This window comes from Hermetia illucens, chromosome 1 (genome assembly GCF_905115235.1).
Source record: "Hermetia illucens chromosome 1, iHerIll2.2.curated.20191125, whole genome shotgun sequence".
In the NCBI taxonomy this organism is placed as follows: Eukaryota; Metazoa; Arthropoda; class Insecta; order Diptera; family Stratiomyidae; genus Hermetia; species Hermetia illucens.
The window spans coordinates 28592975-28616242 of NC_051849.1; the positions used below are offsets into that span (position 1 = coordinate 28592975).

At 42.1% G+C, this 23268-nt stretch overlaps 2 protein-coding genes across 2 annotated transcripts in view; both read right to left on the reverse strand.

Annotated features, from left to right (window-relative positions):
- LOC119661342 overlaps positions 1 to 23268 on the reverse strand; it is a 268028-nt gene that overhangs the window by 183514 nt on the left and 61246 nt on the right. The window contains exon 2 of the mRNA XM_038070643.1: positions 1263 to 1415. Within this exon, the coding sequence (XP_037926571.1) occupies positions 1263 to 1379 (117 nt within the window). The 5' untranslated portion in view covers positions 1380 to 1415. The remainder of the gene's footprint in view (positions 1 to 1262; positions 1416 to 23268) is intronic.
- On the reverse strand, positions 14312 to 14626 carry LOC119646956 (heat shock protein 23-like). Its single transcript, XM_038047653.1, has one exon. It carries the CDS (start codon positions 14624 to 14626, stop codon positions 14312 to 14314), a length of 315 nt encoding a protein of 104 aa, XP_037903581.1.

A 23268-nucleotide genomic window follows, 5' to 3' on the forward strand; every position in this document is an offset into this window, starting at 1 on the left:
AGTTTGCGAGTACTGTACAGCGCTCTAGTATCACAGTTACTAATACTGATTTAAAACGATCTAGATAGCTGGGATTCTCTGGTTTTTGCGACGTATTTTTGCGAATGACATGAGAGAAATTGAAGTTTCTAGGAATCGACCCACCTCCTTGAACTGGCGGTGGGTACAGACAGATACTAGCCAACGGTTGAACTGCACTATCAACATTTATCAATCTTCTCTTCTAAGATGTAGCTTTACTCTTGCGATTTACAATAGTCAACTCGGATGATCTTTTGGTCAGTTCCGTCCGTTCAGACGCGTGTTTTTTTCTTTTTCCCTGCTTACACTCTGTTCCGAGATTGCGTTGATTTCAATACCTTAGTTTTTCTCTGAAGATCGATTCTGATAAAATGTTTATCAAAGTCTAACTGTACGGACTGGATCAAAAAATAAAGAATACAGGTTTGGTTCACAATAGACATAAGGAAAGACTTCCCCTTTTCTATTCGCTATTTATTAATCTTGCAAATGCCGATATTTTTGGACCACTTGTTCCCTTCATCAGTGCTAACAAGTCTTATTTATTTAAAATAATTTAATCACTAGAAACACCGCGAAATTACACTAGAAAGACTTCCGTCAGCGATATCAACAATAATTTTACGTTGCCGCGAAGCACCTTTCAGCTGATACTTTCCCTATCTTGCGAAAAACTCGAAGCAACGTCCTTTTGCAGGGCAGTTTGGCCGATGAGTATGTGAAAATAAATCCCACAGCAGTAACGGTGATACCTGGTCTATTTCAACATTCCTTTGGCACAGCACTGTCGTCATCGTTACCTTAATTATAGATGGAAACAGTTCAATAACTTTTCTTTTGGTCTTGGTACATAGGATACATAGGTCGAAGCCATCCTGCTTCCACAAAAATAATATTTATTACATTTGGATCCTCAAAAAAGCCACCGTCTATCCAATGATTTTGCTCTCCATTCATAGAGAATGCCAGAATGATTTTCTTTGTTTTCTTTTACCCCCAGGCATTTGTCACAACCTCGAAAGAAAAACTGTGTAACTGCAACCAGTTGTGGACATTCTGATTAAATGACGTTGGTCCAACGGGAGCAATTCTCCTCCGTAAAGTTATAAACTAGAAGTAATCTACTGACAGTGATAATTTCTACCACCTTCCCAGGGGTTGATTTTCATACAAAGCAACGACTATTATGTTTTAATTTTAATTCGATCACATAGCCATATTAATACAATTTTTCCACCTACCTTAAATAATTTATCCTTTTGATACCAAACATCCTCTTCTTCTTCTTGTGTTGCAAAGGTCTGATCCAGGTTTAGATCATCTCTAGACCTGGATAGAATTTTCCGACGTGACACCATTCCTTGTGTTTCGTTTTATGCCGTTGTAAATTGAATCTGCAAAGGATAAAAAAGTACTGGTTAATCTACGTTTCTTTGGCCCAAAAAATATTATAAAATAAGTAAAATTAAGTTTGGAAAAATGTATTCCGCTTCTATTGTAGCCGGTCCCAATTCTAGCTTTGAAAGGAGCAAGGATGGATAACTTCAATCTGAACAGTATCTTATAGAGTATGTGGAGAAATCTTTCTTGGCATTGGCAATGTTGTGGATACCTTGTTTTATATCCCACATTGCTCTAATATATATGAAGGGGAGGATCCATACTAAAATCTCTTTAGTATGGATAATCGGTGGTAGTCGTCTATGCAATGCTCTTCTAATCGTTAACTGCATTATGGTGGTGTCATTGTAGAGTTTAGCGATGAAGTGAGAAAATGAGCCCCTTTATCATCCGCCCCTACTTCACCAAATAAGTGACGGGATAGGATCATGCTACTGCTTACTGCTTTAAAGACGCATTCAACATATTTTCTGTGTGGAACTGTCCAACAATTTTCAGATCAGAATCGCTTTCTGGCAGTCATATGATTACCGTAAAAACTGGTGGCCAAGTACCAATTGGAGGAAATCATCCTGCCAACATATTTAAGAGTGGAAGCACACTCTGTTATGATGCGAATTTTATTTCGAAGAGCGTAGATTTTTTTGAAAAACGAAATGGTATTATTATATTATAGCACCCCTATATGACATCTAGGTCTCAGAACACCCACTTTTCCGACATTTACCTTACCTAAACGGCGATGGTAGTATATTACTATTATATATTTTTGCAAAATCGTTAAGTTCATTTTGAAAGTTCAAAAGTGATGTGGTTTATAATATGGAGCATAATATTGGGAAGTTTGGTGGAACTCCTGTTATTATTAACAAAGTTATAGTAGGTCAACATTTGCCTTCTCTCATAAATTTAGGATGTGAAAAAACTGTAATTCTAAACACAAATACACTATGAATGTAAAAACAGACAGAATTGAAATGGTAGTGCATTGAAACATTCGTACATAAGAAGTACACGAAGCAGCTCAAACCTGAAACGGCTAGCTTCCGGTTCCTGACTTGCTCAAATTACGCGCACACCATATTCAATTACTGGGAAAGTTCTGAGCCAAAGTGCCCCCATTGCCTGGATCATCATCAACGGCGCAACAACCGGTATCCGGTCTAGGCCTGCCTTAATAAGGAACTCCAGACATGCCGCTTTTGCGCCGAGGTCCACCAATTCGATATCCCTAAAAGCTGTCTGGCGTCCTCACCTATGCCATCGCTTCATCTTAGGCAGGGTCTACCTCGTCTTCCTTTTCTACCATAGATATTGCCCTTATAGACTTTCCGGGTGGGATCATCCTCATCCATACGGATTAAGTGACCCGCCCACCGTAACCTATTGAGCCGGATTTTATCCACAACCGGACGGTCATGGTATCGCTCATAGATTTCGTCATTGTGTAGACTACGGAATCGTCTATCCTCATGTAGGGGTCCAAAAATTCATCGCACGATTCTTCTCTCGAACGCGGCCAAGAGTTCACAATTTTTCCTGCTAAGAACCCAAGTTTCCGAAGAATGCATGAGGACTGGCAAGATAATAGTCTTGTACAGCAAGAGCTTTGACCCTATGGTGAGACGTTTCAAGCGGAACAGTCTTTGTAAGCTGAAATAGGCTCTGTTGGCTGACAACAACCGTGCGCGGATTTCATCATCGTAGCTGTTATCGGTTGTGAAGTTCGACCCTAGATAGGAGAAATTGTCAACGGTCTCAAAGTTGTATTCTCCTATCCTTATTCTTCTTCGTGTTTGACCAGTGCGGTTTGATATTGTTGGTTGATTCGTCTTCGGTGCTGACGTTGCCACCATATATTTTGTCTTGCCTTCATTGATGTGCAGCCCAAGATCTCGCGCCACCTGCTCGATCTGGATGAAGGCAGTTTGTGCGTCTCGGGTGGTTCTTCCCATGATGTCGGTATCGTCAGCATAGGCGGACTTGAAGAGGATCGTACCTCTTGCATTTACCTCGGCATCACGGATCACTTTCTCAAGAGCGAGGTTTGCCATTGCCTGAATGCATAGTTAAAACAGAAGGCCCAATTTGCGAATATTGAGTAAAACTTTAACAGTAATTCAATGATGTTTTTCGTGCAGGGTCGCTATGGACCACATATTTAATAAAGCAATAGCTTAGGGCTTACACTCAAAGACTTCCCTGCTTGTCGTATGAGGCGACTAAAAGGGATAGAAAATTTGTGGGCTAGAAACCTGTAAATTTTGAAATTCTACTGCTATCGAAACATCAATAATGCCTCGGATAGGGGCTGACCTCTCAGGGCTACGACTTTTGGCTATCCAAAAACGGTCTATGATTGGTTTCTGGAATGTGCGTACGCTCCTCGACATATTTAGCGAGAGTCCTTATAATGCTCGCTTTCTTCGACTTGAGCGGGAATTCGAGCGATATAAATTGGACATTCTGGGACTAAGCGAAGTAAGATGGTGGGACTCCGGAGAGTACTCCTCTTCCTCTTACGGCAATGTGCTTTTGCGCTACGCATCAACTAACAATGTAGTAATGAGGGATGTTTTCTATGAGCAGCTAAAAGCGGTTCAGGGGAAGCTTCCTAAAGGTGAAATCGTGATGGGTGATCTTAATGCCAAGGTGGGATCTGACAACACCTTGTTCGGGCATGATGGGGAAACACGGTCTTGGCGACCGTAACAGTAATGATAGGAGGTTGGTGGATTTCTGCAACTTTGACCGCCTCTTCATTGCTGATACATTGTTTCAGCACAGAGCCTACCATAAAGTCAGGGTTTCAACTGATCGACGCCATATGAACAATCAGATCGACCACTTCGCGAGTAGGTTTAGGAGTTGTTTTCTGGACATGCGTAGCAAGAGACCCACTCACATCGGCCTCGAAAAAGATCATCATTTGGTGGTCGCTTACGTTCGCTCGAGTGTTGCGTCAGCCACTTCTTGAAGGCTGGGGGAGCTGCGGCCTGCTAGGTTCAACATAGACCGCTTGTACGACCTAACTGTCGTTCGACAGTGGGAGAGCCATTTTGCAGATCGAAAGGAAAATCTGCTGAGTAATGCGCATGAGAATGTGGATGGACATTGGACTGCCATCGAAAATGTTCTTCTTTCGGGTGCTACACAGGCCGTCGAGCATATCCCAAAGGAACGTCGTCAACTGACTGCGGTGTCTTGGAAGTGGGTCGATAAACGGAAGGGCTTGAAGGCTCTGCTGACCACTTTGAGTGATGATGGACGTCGACTTTTCATCCACCCTGATGAATAACTGAAGAGGCAGAAAGAATACTTCACAATGGTTCATAACCGTATTACATTTGATTAGGTTCCTCCACTTATGGATGAAATGTTTAGTCACCGTAAAATCATTTCGGCCATCAATGCACTCTAACAGAGTGAAGCTACTACTCCTCGCAGAGTTATTTTTTCGCTGCACCTAGAGTTACTGCAAATTTCCTGCTTCCATTAGTACGAAAATCTTGGGAATTCGAGATCTTTCTCAGAGATTGTAGGAAGGGGATGATCATTAAGAATCCAAAAAAGGGAACATGTTTTGTGTGTGACAATTGGAGGGGTAACGGCATACTCCCTGCCATCGCAAAGATAATAGCTCAAATAATCCTGAAACGCGTCAAAGAACATCTCGAAAGCTTGATCGACTCATTTCCACTCCGAATCCTCTTGCATTAACACAGATCATTTTGTAACAGTGCGCGGAATTTAGATCTTCGTTGCATCTGCTCTTCATCGAATGGCTGAATGCTTTGGGTAGCATGAAAAGGCAGTGTATCTGAAGTGGTCTACACAAGTCGGACATTCCGGAGAAACTAATAGCTACTATCAAAGCGATGGCAATATGATGGCGCAAAATGTCATTTGCCGCACCGAGATAAAATCTCGGAAGATTTTGAGGTCCAAAGAGGAGTCCGCCAAGGTTACATCCTGCAACCGATATTATTTCTTCTTGTTATCGGTGACGTTCTTCATGTTGCCTTGTCCGGCGGACGTGGAGGAATTCAATGCCGATGACATCTTTCCTTAAAAACCTCGACTACGCTGATGACAAATGTTTGCTCTCTCATCGATCTGATTGGGTCATGGACCTTGGCCAAATGGCTGTGGGTTTGAAAAGAGAGGCAAGTAGAGTTGCATTGAAGATGAACGCCAACAGTCTAACGAAGCGTGGTTTCTGCCGATGGCGGCACCGAACTAAATGTTGCTCGACGCATGAATAACGCTAGATCCCCTTTCGCTGTTCAGTCTAAAATCGGGTAATTCAGTTATCTCAACACTAAAATCAAGTTGAGGTTGTTCTGTGCTAGTATTCTTTTTGGGTTTCTATATGGGAGTAGTACATGGAAAGTGAACTCCATTGTTGCTCAATACATGTCTGGGTCGTATCATTGGAGTGCGCTGGACTGGCACTATTTCAAACGCAGAGCTTGGTCGGCGCACAGGCTTGGCATTCAAATGCGATGGGATCGGAAGATGGAAGTGGCAGTGGATAGGTTACACTTTAAGGAGGGGCGACAATTGGATTGCTGGCGGGGGGAATCTGAAGCGCATTTTAGGTAACCGCGAGTTATGGTGCTTAGGTGCGTCTGAATATTTATATCCCCCAAGTGGTGAAGGGCGACCATATAATAGGTTCAACTTAAACCATCCTAGCTTACGTGACCCTTGTGGTATTTTTATTTTTTATTTTATTTGCCGATATTTAAATATATTTCACGATTTTCTGGATGTACCAAATCACGAGGAGTGTAATATCGACAGTTTACATTCCTTCTTCTGATTGACTTCCTCCTCCTCCTCCTTTTCTGGCTCCAGTCCATATCTTCGTCGATTTCAACCTATGATTCATCATGTTTTCCGGAGTGAAGTGCTCCCCTCGGGCATTGAAATAACACGTGTTCTGCATCTTCTGTGATGCTCAGACATATTGGACAATATGGCGACTCTTCATATCCGAATCGGTAGATGTATGCTCGATAACCTAACCTACTGCGCCCTGGAGCCACCTCCGAATATCCCATATGATTCTGTTTATCCATCTGCCTTTCTCTGACTCGTTCCACCTCTCCTGCCACTCGGTGACAGTTTCACTCCGCGTGAGCTGCGGCGAAGGTTCTCCGGTGAGATGCGTTCGATCATAAAGGCGTTGTCTTTCCCTCGCGACAATGTCAATTGGAATGATCCCTGCTATCACGCAGGTTGCTTCGTCGGATATTGTTTGATAGGCGCAACATGTTCGGAGTGAAGTTAAGTGATATGTAGCTCCCATTTTTCTTCTATCTACCTTCTTTTCCAGAGCATCTGCCAACACTGGGGCTACATATAGTAGGATCCAGTTGACTACCCTTGAAACAAGGAGGCGACGGCTCGGCCTTGAGGCGCATATATTTGGTAACATTGACGCTAGCAGTGTTCCGGTGTTATATGCCTTAGTAGCTGCACCCTCTACATGAAATTTGAAACACAGACTGGGAATGTCTTACCTGTGTCCCAACTTCGATCTTCATAGACGTACTCTTCTTTTGCTTAGTTATAAATACCACTTCCGTCTTATGTTCCGGAAGCGATAGGCCTGCATTTTCCAAGCAGGACTTAAGGTCGTAAACTATTTCATTGGCATAAATCTCAACTTCTTCCAGGATGCGTGCAACAACCGTCAGTCTAATGTCATCGGCAAAGCCGGTAAGGAGACCTAACGCCAGCACTCCGTTATACATAATTAACCACAAGAGTGGTCCTAGGACGGCCCGTTTTGGAACTCTGCATGTTGTTTGGTATGATTTAACTCCTTCATCTGAATCGCAGCGCAGAAGCCTATTAAATTTAATTAGGGCCTCTAGCATTTTGTTCCATCTTGCGGTTCCTCAGATTTTTGTCTATCGTTTCATTGTTTTGAAGCATTTTTTTTATCCTTCTTATCTTATTATAATTCCCTTCTGGTGACTTCGATGCAATAACTTTGGTCGATTTATTGCTCACTTTCCATTGGTGAGAGATAGCAATTCAAGGCATCCCATTATACTCAAAATCCAAGATTAATTCTTCAAGGACTCTCCAAATCCATAGCCTCATCAAGAGAAATTTGATCTTTCATCAAACATCCCGAAGAAAACATATCTTAAGTACGCCATATATCACCCACACGATCATAAAAACTGAATTTACATTGACGGAACAAAAATCGTGAAGCCTTAAAACCTCGAGTTCGTCAAGATGTTCACTTGACACAGAAAAAGTGATTAAGGAGCAGTTACCAGCTAGTTAACATTTAAGTGCCGAGGGTTGAGCTGCGGATAGTATGTCATTCCATCAACAGTACAGCCTCCATCGCCATCAACATCGACATCGCGGTGTGCATGAAGAGGCCAATCGGGCAGGCCATCACCTCATCTCAGCAGACTAAAAGAAGCTAACAATCGACGGTATCGCAGTCATTAAGTTTGCAGCATATGAGAGTTGTTAACCATTTGGCAGACGAAATGGGTTTTAGGATTTAATGGGGTGGGTGCCCTTGTCCTAGAAGTTGAAGACAAACTAAATACAGGAATGGGACGAAATGAGTGGAGTCTAAGACTGTTCTGAGCATCCAATAAAGAAATTGGGAAGGACTTTGAATCTCCTAAGTATCTTCATAGTGATCCGAGAATATCTTCTATCTATATCAGATAGATCCCTTGTCTCTGATTCGGAGTTTCTGATTATACCCCGCGCTGCCGACATTTTTCCAATCAGCATAAATAATCCCCAATGAAACCTGCTTCCATGGACTCTCGGCAAGCCCACAAATTTTCCTATGAACGGTTAATACCTGGTGGCAAAATCGATTGCATAACACACTCAGTAATTTGCTTTACGGGCTTGGAGCATTCCATAAAACGAGACACCTTTTCCCTAACCAAAACCGTTCGGAATTGTTTATGTTGCATGTGAATGTTGCTAACGACCGGTGCGCGAACATTGCAGGCAATCTATAATCTTCCTAATCTTTAAATGGCTTTAATGGCATAAATGCATTTTATTAGAGGCAAATCAAATAAGTTGGTTTATTGGTTTTGCAATAGAGCAAAGCAGGTTATTGCTCGCGGTTGGATGGTGCGTCGAGAAGCGGAATGTAAGGTGCTCCACCGAAGGGTATCGCGGAGTAGCTGGAAGCATTGTTTGCTGTGATTTTGGCCTGAAGGAAGGTTAAAGGATAAGTGATTCATTGCGGTTAACAAATGATAGTTTGTGTTCGTCTATTGCATTGCAATTCCATTTATTGAACAGATACCCAATAATGCGCAATCAGGAGGAAATTTTCGGCTTCGAGACTACCGCGGAGAGCGGTCCTCAGATAAAAGGCTGATTCCAGAGTACCTGAAACCATGGATAATTTGTCGTTTGTAAGACTGATTGTGGAAGAAAAAATGAACACAAAAACAAAGTAAAAATTTTTGTGGTTAACAATATCTACTGAAGTAGATTGATGATTGCAAGAAAGTTTGGCTTTGAGGGATTACCCCTGAACCGTAGTATTTCATAGCGAAAAGCGCGACTAATTCATTTGGTTTGTTCCTCTCAGGTAGGAATTTCCGGTAAGACATATAGAAAGACAGAAACATAGATTATAGACGGTGGGTAAAATAAAAAGCGATTTGATAGGCTTTGAAGATTGCATCTAGATTTTTAGCAAGTGGAGACACTTTGTTTGAAATAAAATGTGAGAATTCTGACTGGGTTGATGATCAATGATAGATGAGCGGGTCGGAGTCAACTAAGAAGGCATGACTATCCCTTAGCCTGAAGAAATGGCAAAATGAAGTGTGCTGTGCTAATCAGGTTCGCGAGGGTGGGGGGACGGTTCTGAGTGTTGGCCGACTATAAAAGATAATGAGCGGCGTCTTGCGGTAATGGAGGCGAGGATATTCGTGATCGATATGGAGTTGCACCGATCGTAGAAAGACTAAGAGAGAAGCGTATTCACGAGAATTCACTTGCGAAGATTGGTCTGAACATCGAAGTCAATTGTAAACGACCAAAAGGCCGGCCGAAACAACAGCGGCTTGATATACTGGATGGTGTTTTAAAAGCCTCGAGATTGCACCCAGATCAGTATTTGATAGGGCCAAATGGCGAAACCGACCACGACGAGCCGACCCCGCTTGTGAACGGGACAAAGGCTGAAGTAAAAGAAGAAGAAATATCAGACATTGATAAAGTCGAGATCTGAGTGCCGCGATCGGGAAGAAAAATACACGATACCCTACCCCATATTTTCAGTAGGCGCGACTTTTGGGGTTCTCACTCTTGTTTATCATTTGTAAGGTTTTGTGCGCTTTTAACTTCGGAGTATAGGTGACCATGTTCCCCAATCAAACATCCGAGCAGGAGACCACCCACCGTGAACATAATGACACTCTTAGAAAGCCTCTCCTGATTGCATTCAATTGTTCATAAAAAGTTTCCTTCCCTTCCAAATATATGATCTGTTCGCCAATCCTCATTTTTGTCGATGTTTCCTTCCTTCGTTTGATGATTAGAACTAAGTCGGTTTTATGCTCTGCGAGTGCGAGATCAGTGTCTCCAAGTCAAGATCTGATTCCCCCAATAGCCTCACTTGCGAGGTTCTTCATATAATTAACAACTTGTGGCACGATAATCGCTCCGATATGTAAAGAACTGTTAGGTCAACACTCCTTCTATCAACAGAAGAGGACCGAGGACTGATCCCTGTTTAACCTCACAAGTTGTCCGATACGCTGCATCGTTCGTATCGTAGCTCAGCAACCTTTCCAGGAGCAACTCTTATTATACGCATCAGATATTTGGGAGTCCATAATTTAGCAAGCTCTAATTAGTTTAGTTTAGTGAAGGGAGCGGCAGTTCCAAGCACCCAGGTGTTTGTTAGACCCATTGTACCCCCTATTCAATAGATTCCCGCCTGCGGCATTTGTGAATCTGGGAGCCTTCTGAAGAGGTAGAGAATGCGGAGATTCCTACCGTGATGTCTGCGTCTGGCCTGGAGGACCGTCTTTTTCCCATTGGCAAGCTAGTCTGCCAGCTTCCTCACTACTAGCAATGTTTTAGTACTCTAAGATCCACATCAACAACGTTTCGTTTATTTGGCCAAGATTCAGCAGCAACTGGTGGCAGCTCCTAAATGCGAATGGAGCAACCTCGCTATTTTTGTCGCAATCATTCTTCTGCTGTCAACGACCGTTTTCCATGACTGACCCGTCGGCAAAAATTATTAGGTCAGTAATTCCAAAAGATTTGTGGCCATTTATCAACCATTCTTCTTTTTCGGTCATTCCGACAGAGTTCGTCTTCCAAAAGATGAATCTAGAAACCATATGATTGACCGGCACCAGAGCCACTGGATCTTTGTCAAGGAATTTCCAGATGGACGCCTGTCCGTATGATTGGCCGAATTTCCACGCGAAAATAGTGGCTAGTCAATTGTCGGCTGCTTTACATTTTACGTCCAAATGATTGGGGATAGATTAAGGATAGCTTCGAGTGCCGCGGACGACGCAGTACTCATTGCTCCGGTTATCTTAGACAACCGAGCTTCTGAATCTGCGCCAGCGGCTTCTTACTGTTGGCAAGATTCAGTCTCGGGCACCGGATGCATGCATATATCAAAATGGACTTTATTATGGATGTACATATCCAATGAATCCGTTGTGGTGAAAGTCCCCAGGTCTTACCTATCGCAGTTCTACAGCTCGAGAGCCATCAGCAGGATTTCTTGTATTGTTCCTGGATGTGGGGCATCCACGTTAGCTTGGAGTCAAGATGTACTCCTAGTACTCCAGTTGGATTTCAAGCCTTGCTAATGATTTTTTTCTGTGCCTCTTTATAACAGTTCGAGCTAGTGTCTGAATAAGCTTACAGAGAATGGTTGAGAAAAGAAGAGACTCTGTCTGCCTGTCCGTCTGTCTGTCTCTCCGTCTCTCTATCTCTCCGTCTCTCCATCTATCATATTTGTCATACTCGACTTACTCGGAAACGACTAAACCAACTGTCATGTAATTTGGTGAGAAGGTGTCATCTGTGAATCAGTTTACATATAGCAAGTAGCGTCATTTTGTGTTGATTTTAGGGGGAGGCTTCCCATACATGCGAAAGGAGAGTGCACAATTTTTTTTCGCCGAATATGGTCATGAAAGGGCTCAGTTGGTACTTTTGGAAATTGAAAATATTTTTGATACAGGGTGAAACATAGAGGAATGAGGGCTCAAAATGTGTAACTAAAAAAAAGTAACAGGTCTCTTTCTCAGAAACGATCAAACCAAAAATTCTGAAAAAAATCATAGTGGTGAAGTGTCATCACAGTGATTCATGCGTACGAAATCTAGGCCTTAAAATACATTCCGTTGCGATATTTGTTTAAATAAAGTTAACAATAGCATATAACCATATTTTTGAAATTTACCCCTAGAGTTTAAGCTAGAAGTGTACGTAACCAGCACTGAAGAAGGACATATGTTATGTCCAAAACACGTATCTGCAATTATTATATTATTATATATTACTTTTATAAAACTAATCCACCACAAATCGCATCCTTAAACCACCTCCCGCACTCCATAGGCCGTAGGTGCGGCCTTGTCAGGTATCTACTATTCCTTAGCAGTCTCAAGCTATAATCATGGTCTTCGCTTCGTGAGTTATTAAGGAGTCATGTCTAAACCTAACAGGCGGTTGAAGCTAGGATAGCAAGATATTTTTGAGATTTTCATCTTCGTCCATAGAAATAGTATGCAAGGACTTGGATTTCCAAAAAAGAGGCGAAGGTTGGACCTGCATTTCTTGCACAAACCTTTGCCTATTATAATATTTAATAATAGTTTTTACTACAATTTTTAGTAATTCACTGGAAAACCTCCCTTAAATTCATCCTAGTACCACGAAGCACTTTAGGCTATAATGAAGAACATAATCTTATCAAGTTTGGTGGAAATCGCACTACAAAGTTATAATACGTCAAAGTTGTTGCTTCTTTGAAAGTTGAAGACTATGAATGTCAATGTCACCCGAAAGTGGATACTTTCACATAATATATGGGTATATTACGTGCTACATACTACATAAATACACAAAACCTTTCGTACCTGAAGCGTCCAGCTTCCGATTTCCCGACTTGTTTCATCATTTATATTGCGTGTCCCAAAATGAAATCTGCTCGAAATCCAGTTTGGAATTAGCAATGGGGAGGGTAATGTAAATTTACTGAGCACTATATTTTACTTGCCATCCTTCCCGAACCTCTGTTTTCTGTTTCAATGGCCGAACCGGGCTCCAATCAAAGTAATCGAAATTTTTTTGATGCCATATATTCCAACTTCTGTGAAGTGACGACGAAAGGTTGTAGTACGAAAAGTAATATATATATATATATGGTCGAAATCGGACTCATAATATGCTTGTATGCCCTGAAGAAGAGCCACTGTATACAGATTGGATGCAGTAAAGGCTCCTGACCAGCGCCTTCGAAATGCGTTATTTTGGAGAAGATTATTTGACGTTACGAGTGCTATATTGGCATTGGTCCCTGGTCCCTGAACAGAAGTGAGACTGTATCTGAAAAGTTGCCTTTGACTTCGGCTACCCGCCTGGGTTTTGAGGGTGTCGTCTTACCAGAATTGTTTTCAGAAATTCGGTTTCTTCTTCTTCATCTTCCTGTGAAGTTTATTTCAAGGACGCGCGCATATTAGGCAGTTGTAAAGGTCTCCTTGCTAGACTTGTTAGCACTGAGGAAAGGAACAAGTGGTTCCCGTAATATCGGTATTTGCAGAAACAAATATATATACTGCAGCGAAAAAGAAAAAATATTTTTTTTATTATTTCAAACCGCTTATTTTTATGTCAAAAAGTTATGCATGTTCGTACCTTGAGGAAAATCACCAGCTTTAATGCTAGGCGACGTAAAAACTGAAGGTAGAATTAGCATTAGCATCTACTATAGAAGGAGTATCCTTACAAGGGTGTGGCAAAAGTAAGAGTGAAGCATGCTTTGTTTGTTACGGAAAGGTTCATTGAACTTGAAGGCTACCTGTTGAAAACTAAACCTCTGTATTATACAATATTTCATTGATAAGGAAGGATTTGTAGAGAAATGCGTAAAGGAATATCTATCGTGGAAAGGTCTGAATCCCGAAATGCTATGAGTTTCATTTTAAGAAAATGTAGAAACAGTCAGTTACCGCGGTAAAAGGTACGAAATATGTACTTCTGGAGCAAGTGTTTCCTCATGTTATTCATCAACGACCAAATTTCGAACCACCCCACAATTAGCGGTTTCGACGCCATGTAGTCCATTATGGGAGCCCGATCCAATCACTAAATCAGACAATCCTCGCCGGTTATCCGGACCTTCAGTTTCTACTTCTTCTTATTCGCTGGATTTGCATTTTATATCTATCTGCCTGTCTGGTGGTAGCTTCCTTAGTGACCTATTTGCCTATCTAGTGATAGCTCCTTCAGTGAGTAACCCGTAAGACTAAAAGGTTTCTGTTCCTTCCTCACCTACTCTGAGACGTTGTGGTGGCCTGCAGCTGTTCAGATTGAAGCTATCCATCTCTCCTGCTTTCATAACTGGACTTGGGATTACAATCGAGTTTTTTTGTGGTTTTATCTTAATTTCCATTTTGTGGGCAATGCAAATACTAAAGTTCACGTTTAAAGCAGAAAGGAATAAAAATTTATGTCAAAAAGTTTTTGGTGATGAAAGCAATGTGTTGACAAATAATGACTAAATTTTTAATGAATGTAAGTGCTCCGTTAATAGGAAAATCGGCATCTGATTTCTTCCCTTTTTCGAAGAATTTTCTTTGATGTGGAATAAACTGGCCCAGTTTGTTCAATCTGCATAATACGCATTAGCGTTATGCTCTTCAGATGGTTTCGGAATCTTCATTATTATCACTACTTCTAAAGACAGCGCTAAAACCAGCTCCTTCCGATCATATCGCTTATGTAGAGCATATTTTCGTACAGCGTGTCGTGAAATGAAGCCATGTTCATCCTGGGGCCTCTCATGCTTTCCTTTCACTACCACTCGCTTGGACGGAATAACTAGATATCTGTCCAATCCGTCTTTTCCAATTGTCGCTGCTTGAAGATCACAACCTGCAGTTTGTCTTGCAGCTCCCGGTGGAAATCGTGTGACAGTCATCGATCCGCGAATCTTTCGAGAAGTGATCCCTAGACTTAAAAGATCCCTGTGATGCGAGTTGAAACCAAAGGAGTTTCGACAAGGAACTAGGCGCATGGGGCTTTCCCAGCTCGGCTACCACAAGCCGAAGTGGACGTCTTACATGTTCTCTTCCTGGCTTCGCTAGCTTCCGGAGACCCCCTGGAGTGTGCCTCCGACATCGAGGTTGAAAAGGTGTGGGCCTCGCTCAAAGATTTGAAGTCCTTCGTGAAGTGGTCACAGTGAGATGCCGACCCCAATTAGGACGTCAAGATCTCAGGACACATCGATCAGGTTTTCCGTGTGGTTGGCTGATGGATGCGGCTTCAACTTGCAGCAAGTTCCTTTTATCGGCTTTTCGAAGGCGAAGTAAGACGAGTGGAAGAATTTTTAACTAAGAAGATTCATCTTTCAAGCACTCCATTGGACTGCGGGAAGTATGCGGTTGTCCGGCGGCATTTGAAGCGGAAGAATTTGCCTAGCTCTGAGAAAAGGAAGGACTCAAACTGCCTTCTCTGGTGAGCGATTATAATCGCCGGTACACAAAAGCGTGGGATCTACTCTCGATAGAGGGTTTGGGCATAAGTTTGTGCAGAAATATATTTCGTTCTTTGTATTTTGACAAGTGATAAATACCAGATAGTTCTAAGTTATCAAACTGATACTCTCTCACATTTCTGTGATGGTTGATTCAAAACAATGCACAAACGCATCATATTCTTCAGATTAGACAGATTAAAACAATGAATATCGGTCGCTTTTATGCATGCATGAAACCAAATAATGACTATTTTGCTTATAATGACTATATCATAGTCGCTCTGCAAAGATATACAACAATTATTCCTCACTAATCTGTATTTTGTGCATTTCACTTTTCTCTAATCTAATAACAACTCATCAAACTAGACACGCATTTATGCAACAACACTTTTCACATCTCATTAAATCTTTATTATTTTCGCTGCCTATTTTGCGTAAAAGCCTACCATTTACCGTTCACGAAAGAGTGAATTAAATTAAATTACACACAAAATTCATCATCATTTACACGGATTCATATGTAAATCTTTTTTTTGGTACAAAAGTAGATTTGCACTATGGTGAGTTACTATGTAGATGGCTTGCTTAGACAATGGCGGATGATATAAACCTTTTGAGCGTAGGCATTTAGGGAACAATATTAGTTGCATAGATGGCTGTGCGCGTGTTGGTTATGTATGCTCAGAAATACATGCCCCAAACTTCTTATGGTTGATGCACGAAAATCTTAAGAAATAAGTAAAAGTGTAATCTACTGCGGTAGGTTCAGTTTGCGCATGGACTAACGAATAATAGCTTTTTCTTCTATCAGACAATTAATAATTGCCTCGGACCGGTGAGCATGTTTAATGAGACGATCTGGGACGTGAAGAATTGCATCTGAAAGTTGGTGTAGGTCTATCCACCACCACGGACAATATGTACAATCCCGTATCTGCCGCCGTATGTAAATCAAGCTGTACAGATACACAGATACATTCAATGCGGCTAAATCATACACTAACTATAACAGTTAAAGTTCGAATTTCAAAAAGAAATCGGTGAAAATGAACAAACAATTCATCATTATCATCATCGCAGTCGTCATCATCATTATCGTACCAGTCGTTGTCAAAGTCATTGGAATTTCATCCACGACAGGTAGTCAATCATCATTCATATTGTTATGAGGAAAGTAAACTAAAGTATCTAAAAGAAATCACTTGAATTCTCTTTTCACCAGATACGGTGCGTTCGACTGGTGAAGCTTCGATATTTCTTTTGCATTTGTCAATGGAGCTGAACCTGCGTATTTGTCGAAAGTGACCGCGCGGTATCTAAGGAAGGCATTGTGGTAGTGACAACTAAGGTAAATATTGGATTTTGTGCTCCGCTTTATGCACTCCACAATCCGGATGTTATGAGTTAATCATTTCACTATTAGGAAAACGGGGAAAGAGTCGCAGCAAGTGTTACCTACTACCTGCTTGCTTCCACATTGTAGTTTGTTTTGGTTTGGTTGATGAAGCTTTAAATGCACTGAATATCATGGACTTTTATAATCGTTTTCTTCCTCTTTATCTGCTAAGAATAATAATTATTTCGGTTTATTATTATAAGATTTAATTCAATTATTTCATTTGGTGGAAGAGAAATTAGGCTCGGAGTTCCAGCGGTTATTTCTCAGAACCTCGGGTTAGAATTTTCAGCTTTTTCGTTTGGTTTGCTTCTGAAAATGAGTCCGTGAAATAAATGACCACTTTTCAACCCCCGAAGTCCCCTTTTTGCATCAAATGTGAGAATGTTAGCTTTGGAAAGTGCTGAACGAGGCCTTTCATTTGATAACCCAAATGACTACATTCCATGAAAAGAGTGTATATCCTTTTTGGGTCCCCCACCCCCCTTAAACTCGACGTAGAATAACGTTACTGCATGCGTGGGTTGACCCCCCCCCCCTTATTTGCAAAAAACTGAGACAGCCAGTTTTTGCAAGCCTCTTTTGAGGCCAACTTAGTAGAACCAAGAGCGTTTTGCATGGACCGGAAAAGATGGTAATAAGTTGGTGCCAGGTCCGGACAATACGGTGGGTGCGATAGGATATCCCATCCAAGCTCCCATAGCTTCTAGCGGGTCATCAAAAATGTGTGAGGCCGAGCGTTGTCCTGGTGGAACAGAACACCATTCCTATTGGCCAATCCTGGCCGCTTCTGGTCAATCGCCTGCTTCAAACGGTCGAGTTGCTCACAGTAGAGGACCGAATTGAGGGTCTGGCCATAGTTGAGCAGCTCATAGCGGATGACTCCCTTCCAATCCCACCAAACACACAGCAAAATCTTCCTGGCCGTCAATCCGGGCTTGGCGATGGTTTGGGCCAACTCGCCGCACTTCGACCACGATCTTTTTCGCTTGAGATTTTCGTACGTGATCCACTTTTCACCACCAGTTACCATCTGCTTCAAAAATGGGTCGAATTCGTTCCGTTTCAGCAGTGCATCGCAAGCGTTGATTCGGTCCAAGAAATTTTTTTCCGTCAATTCGTGTGGCATCCAAACATCCAGCTTTTTTTGGAATCCATAAAATTCACAAATTTTTTTGGCCGCCTTCGTTGCATTTTTACCTCTCAGGTAGTAAAAATGTAAAATATGACAAATTTCTTCCTTGGTGGACTCCATTTTTGACGCGCTATAACTTGAGACTGAAACTTACGATCATAAAAGCGCCAAAGAGACACCTGTAGCCCAGATTGTGGTCTTCAAATCGCCGTATAGTATGACCCGATGCGATAAGTACAACACAATATATGTTTAAGTGTCGCCATTTATTGACAAAATACGACATTACTTTTTCCCCAACTTAATATAATACAACAGCAAGGCCTATGAGAGAGTTGACCTCAGAACTTTGGCGAACATTATGAGAATGAACAAGAATCCCAACAGACATCTACACGTGAATGTGAAGGTTTCTTGAAGTTAGGCACCTGATGCAGGACGAATGGTCCGAAATAGTTAGAAATGTCTTACCGTAGGGGAGCGTTCTGAGCCCAACAATCTTCAATTTATACACAACCACTCTCCATAAGAAAACACATGAATCAGTACGTATCTACCGATATGTCATGACTTTCTGTTACTAGCAGGAACATCTACAGGACCAAGTCAACATCTTCTTTAACGAATGTGATGCGCTTAGCTTACCGGTTAATCCAGACAAGTCCAGCGTAATCCCTTTCAAAAAAAGGAAATTGCCCCATGTCACATTTTGGTTAATCGAACTCTGCTTAGGCAAAATAAGGAAATCTCTTTTCTGGGTAGAACAATAACTGAAAGACTTTTTAGCACTGATGAAGGAAACAAGTGGTTCCCGAAATATCCGTATTTGCAAGAATAAATATCTATACCAGCAAAAAAGAAAAAAAACAATTTTGTTCTTTTTTTTTTTATAATTTCAAATGATTAATCGCTGGAAACACCGCATAATTACACTCACTAGGACAATAACTGCTTTTCTGTCAATTAAAAATGACACCGGAATCGGAAAGGCAATAAGAGCGGCAAGAATCGTCAACTTCTCTACGAGCTTTTCCTGGGGCCTCAAACCCAAAGAGTGGTTAAACTGCTTCAAGCAGTGGTTGGACCGGTGTTTGATTACGCTGCCACTTCTACTGTTGAATCACCCAGATATCTCGATAATATAGTAGATTCTGTAGTTGCCACCCTGCTCAAAAGGTGCCTGAGGCTAACCAAATCAGCACCGTTCCACGTTGCTCAGGCCCTTGTTAATGAACCCCCACATAAATTTAGAAAAAACCTCGTGGCACCCAAAGAGTTGAAGAGAGTCTTGAAAGAACTTCACCTTCCTGTTTTAAACTAGTGACAGAAGACCCGTCTGCCATAACAGGCTCTCGAAAGTATATAAATGTTTCAGGGAATTTTCGACCTTATGGTATCTCACGAGGGTCATTACTTAACTACAAGGCTTGAAGTCTGGAATGGGCCAAACAGAACAGCTGGAGAAACCAACCAAGAATGCTTGTTTGAGGTATTGGGAGAAACTTGAAATGCTTCTAAGACGTATGCTGATGTCTGCGGATTGTGAAGGAGTACATAAGGAATAGCACAACAGCGAATTCGGTAGCGACAATGCATCAGATGACTTATCTATCTATCTAATCTAATTACGCGGGAAAACTTATGGACCGTGTTCTTGCAGACAATAGTAATCCAGCAAAAAAGCAGATGAAAGATACAGTAAGGATTCGCCCTTACTCTGCAAGAAACAAAAATCGACGACCAAGTCAAAAAGAAGATTGTCGACATTATTCCTCCAAAATTAATTAAAGTGTATGATGCTCCTTCACCGGGGCCAGAATATCGCAGCAAAATTTCTATCTATATATTCTCCCAGGTTTGCAGGTCATGAGAACGTGCCTTGCGGCAGCTGCCAGCACTCTTTCGAGTCTGCTTCCATTAGGCTTCTAAAAAGTACAGCGTTGCAAGAAGGAAAAGAGTACTCTCTAAAGTCTCACCACCTTACTTCGTTTAGGCTGTCAAGCCTACATCGCTGGATTTTTTGCTCAAGTTGAAGAAAATGAGCATTCTGGGGGCCCTCAAACCCTTGTCGAGGAGCATGTGTAATTCCAGAAACAAATTATAAACCGTTTTCAATAGCCAAAAGTCGCAGCCAGTTGACTAATGACTAGTGTCATTCGCCATTTCCTGATCGGTGAGATATAGTCTACTCGTGTGTGTGGACTCTCCCGTTCAAATTGGCGCTCTTTCTGGATCTATCTACAATGATCACCATAAAAGGCGCAACCACCGGTATCCGGTCTAGGCTTGCCTTAATAAGGAACTCCAGACATCCTGGTTTTGTGCCGAGGTCGTTCCACCTCCGGCATGGTCTGTCTCGTCTTCTTTTTCTACCTTATGGACTTTCCGGGCTGGATCATCTTCATCCATGCGGATTAAGTGTGCCGCCCACCGCAACCTGTTGGGCCGGATTTTATCCACAACCAGACGGTCATGGTATCGCTCATAGATTTCGTCATTATGTAGGCTACGGAATCGTTCATCCTCATGTAGGGGCTAAAAATTCTTCGGAGGATTTTTCTCTCGAACGCGGCCGAGAGTTCGCAATTTTTCTTGCTAAGAATCCAAGTCTCCAAGGAATACATGGGGACTGGCGAGATCATTGTCTTGTGCAGCAAGAGCTTCCGCCCTATGGTGCGACGTTTCGAGTGGAACAGTTTTTCTAAGCTGAAATTGGTTCTGTTGGCTGACAGCAGATAGGAGAAATTATCAATGGTCTCAAAGTTGTAGTCTCCTATCGTTATTCTTCCCGTTTGACCAGTGCGGTTTGATGTTGTTGGTTGGTTGGCCTTTGGTGCTGACGTTGCCACCATATGTTTTGTCTTGTCTTCATTGATGTGCAGCCCAAGATCTCGCGCCCATTATCGCCTGCTCAATGTGGATGAAGGCGGGCCGTTCTTCCCATGCTATCGATATCATCAGCGTAGGCCAACAGTTGGGTGAACTTAAAAAGGATCGTGCCTCTTGCATTTACCTCAGCATCACGCATCATTTTCTCCAGGGCCAGGTTAAAGAGGACGCATGATATGGCATCCCCTTGTCGTAGACCATTGTGGATGTCGAATGGTCTTGAGAATGATCCTGTTGCTTTTATCTGACCTCGCACATTGGTCAGGGTCAGTCTAGTCAGTCTTATTAATTTCGTCGGGATACCGAATTCTCTCATGACCGTGTACAGTTTTACCCTGGCTAGGGTATCATAGGCGGCTTTAAAGTCAATGAATAGATGGTGCAACTGTTGTTCATACTCCAACAGTTTTTCCATCGCTTGCCGCAGAAAGAAAATCTGATCTGTTTCTGATTTGTCTGGGGTGAAGCCTCTTTGGTATGGGCCAATGATGTTAGATAGAGGATAGATATTTCATAGATGGTACTCAGTAACGTGAAATCTGCCTTTTTATGTATCAGACAGATAATGTCTGGACTGTTTCTTCTATACTTGTTGGTGGCAGTATTTGTCCGCCGTCTTCAGTTGGCTGGACCTCCAACTCGCCGATGTTTTGGTTGATTAGTAGTTCATCAAAGTACTCAACCCATCGCTCCCTCTTTGTCTCGGCAGGATGAACATCGAGGTGTGTAAGGCTTCATCCTACTGACTTGTTGGTAAAATTTGCGAGCCTGGTGCGGTTGCTCCCTGTACTTTTCTAGTTCATAGACCTGTTGGTTTTCCCAGGCTTCCTTTTTCCGTCTGTGAAGTCGCTTCTCCGCTCGCCGGAGTTCGTGATAAGTCTCCTTTGAGAATGCAACATTACTCGGTATGCAGCATTCTTCCGTTCCGTTGCTAGCTGACATTCATCGTCAAACCAGCCGCTCCGACTATTTTCACGGCAGGGGCCAAGTATATTTGTGGCCGTATTTATGATAACTTTCTTCAGGTGGTTGTGAGGATCATTTGTTGATGCTTCATCTCCAGGATCTCTATTGACTGCGGTTATTGGAGCATTCATTTTCCTCTTATAGATGTTGCGGAGGGCTGTGTTATGGAAGGCTTCAGTGTTAACTCTCACTTGATTGTCAGAGGGGATTCTGGGTGTTGCTTTTATTCTTGCTCGGAGCACCATGCCAACGAGATAGAAGTCCATATTGGTCCCCTGTATGTCCTGACATTCATCAAGACTGAGAGGTGGCGGTGTTCAATCAGCACGTGGTCAATTTGGTTGAAAGTGGTCCCGTCTGGAGGGGTCCACGTATGTTTGTGAACCGCTTTCCGGAGATAGGGTTTGGTGTTGGTTCAGCAGGTGTTTCCCAGGTTTTATGCTCCATCGTGGGTACCAATCCACGTTTCACCCTGGTAGCTATACTACTCTTTGACCAGGAGACTATAGCTCAGTATAATATGGCTTTAGAGGCGTTTGAGTAGCAAAGGTTTTGAGCGCAAATATTATATTTCGGGAATCGGTGTACTCTGAAGCGAAGAAAATTATCCTCGGATTTGCCATTTTTATTGGATAGAATATTCCTGGAATTGAGGCATGGAATACAGTCTGGCACAAAGGAAATTAGGGTTTCAAAATGAATACTAAGACGCGCTGAGATACAGACAATTTTTAGAAAGACATATATGGGCCAAAAGATAAGATGTAACTATTTATGTGTGTTTTACTTGCGAGACTTCCTAATACCCAATGTCTCTGGTGAAACCACAACGGGTTGGCCCGAGTAACGAGTATCCTCAATAAGCTACATGAACATGTAGAGAGATTTCACATACTTTTCGAGCATTTAAAACAAAACAATTGTAATGGTTTTTCTTGATGGAACCATAAGTTACGGATTAATGACAAAATAATTAACTATGAGGCATTTAATACGACATACTGGACAAAATGACACAACTGCAGACCGAAGGACTTCTATCCCAGGGGGCAAGACGGGCTAGAGCATCGCGAAGAAAAAGAAGTAACAGTCTAATTTGAATGGGTAATCATTTCTGATGTTTGACCAATATCCGTACTCAGTTTCATGCTTTCGCGGATTTATATGAAGAACTTTTGTAAAGAGTAATTTAAGTTTGAAAGAGGAATGAACACGGCTGAGAGGAGTCCGTGGACCACAAACAGTAGAAGTAAGTTGTCCTCCATTTGGTCCGGTCGGACATCAAGTAGATGCGAACTCCTCAATCCTTAAACAGAAATTTTCCAGCTCCGGCCAAGCTTTGGTCCAAACTGCTGGCGGAATTACAAAAGGGAGCGAATAACACCTGCGGTCACCCGGTGAGGGAGCGTGTGACGAGTTGCTTTTGCCCTGGTACGAAACCGTAGCCTTCTTCGTCCCTCTTTTAATTTTTAATAGATTTTCGTTTTGAATAATCGAAGCTACCACCTTTCTCAAAAACTCTTGTTCGCCGGGTTTCAAATGATACTCGATAGCATGCAGAGTACTCTTAATAAATGTAACACAAGTCGAGAAACTTCAGATATGAAAGGTTTTGTGTATTTCCTTTATAAAGGGTTTGGAGTGTGCATTTGTCCCATTAGAATGTAGCAAGTAATATATGCATATTGTCTTGAA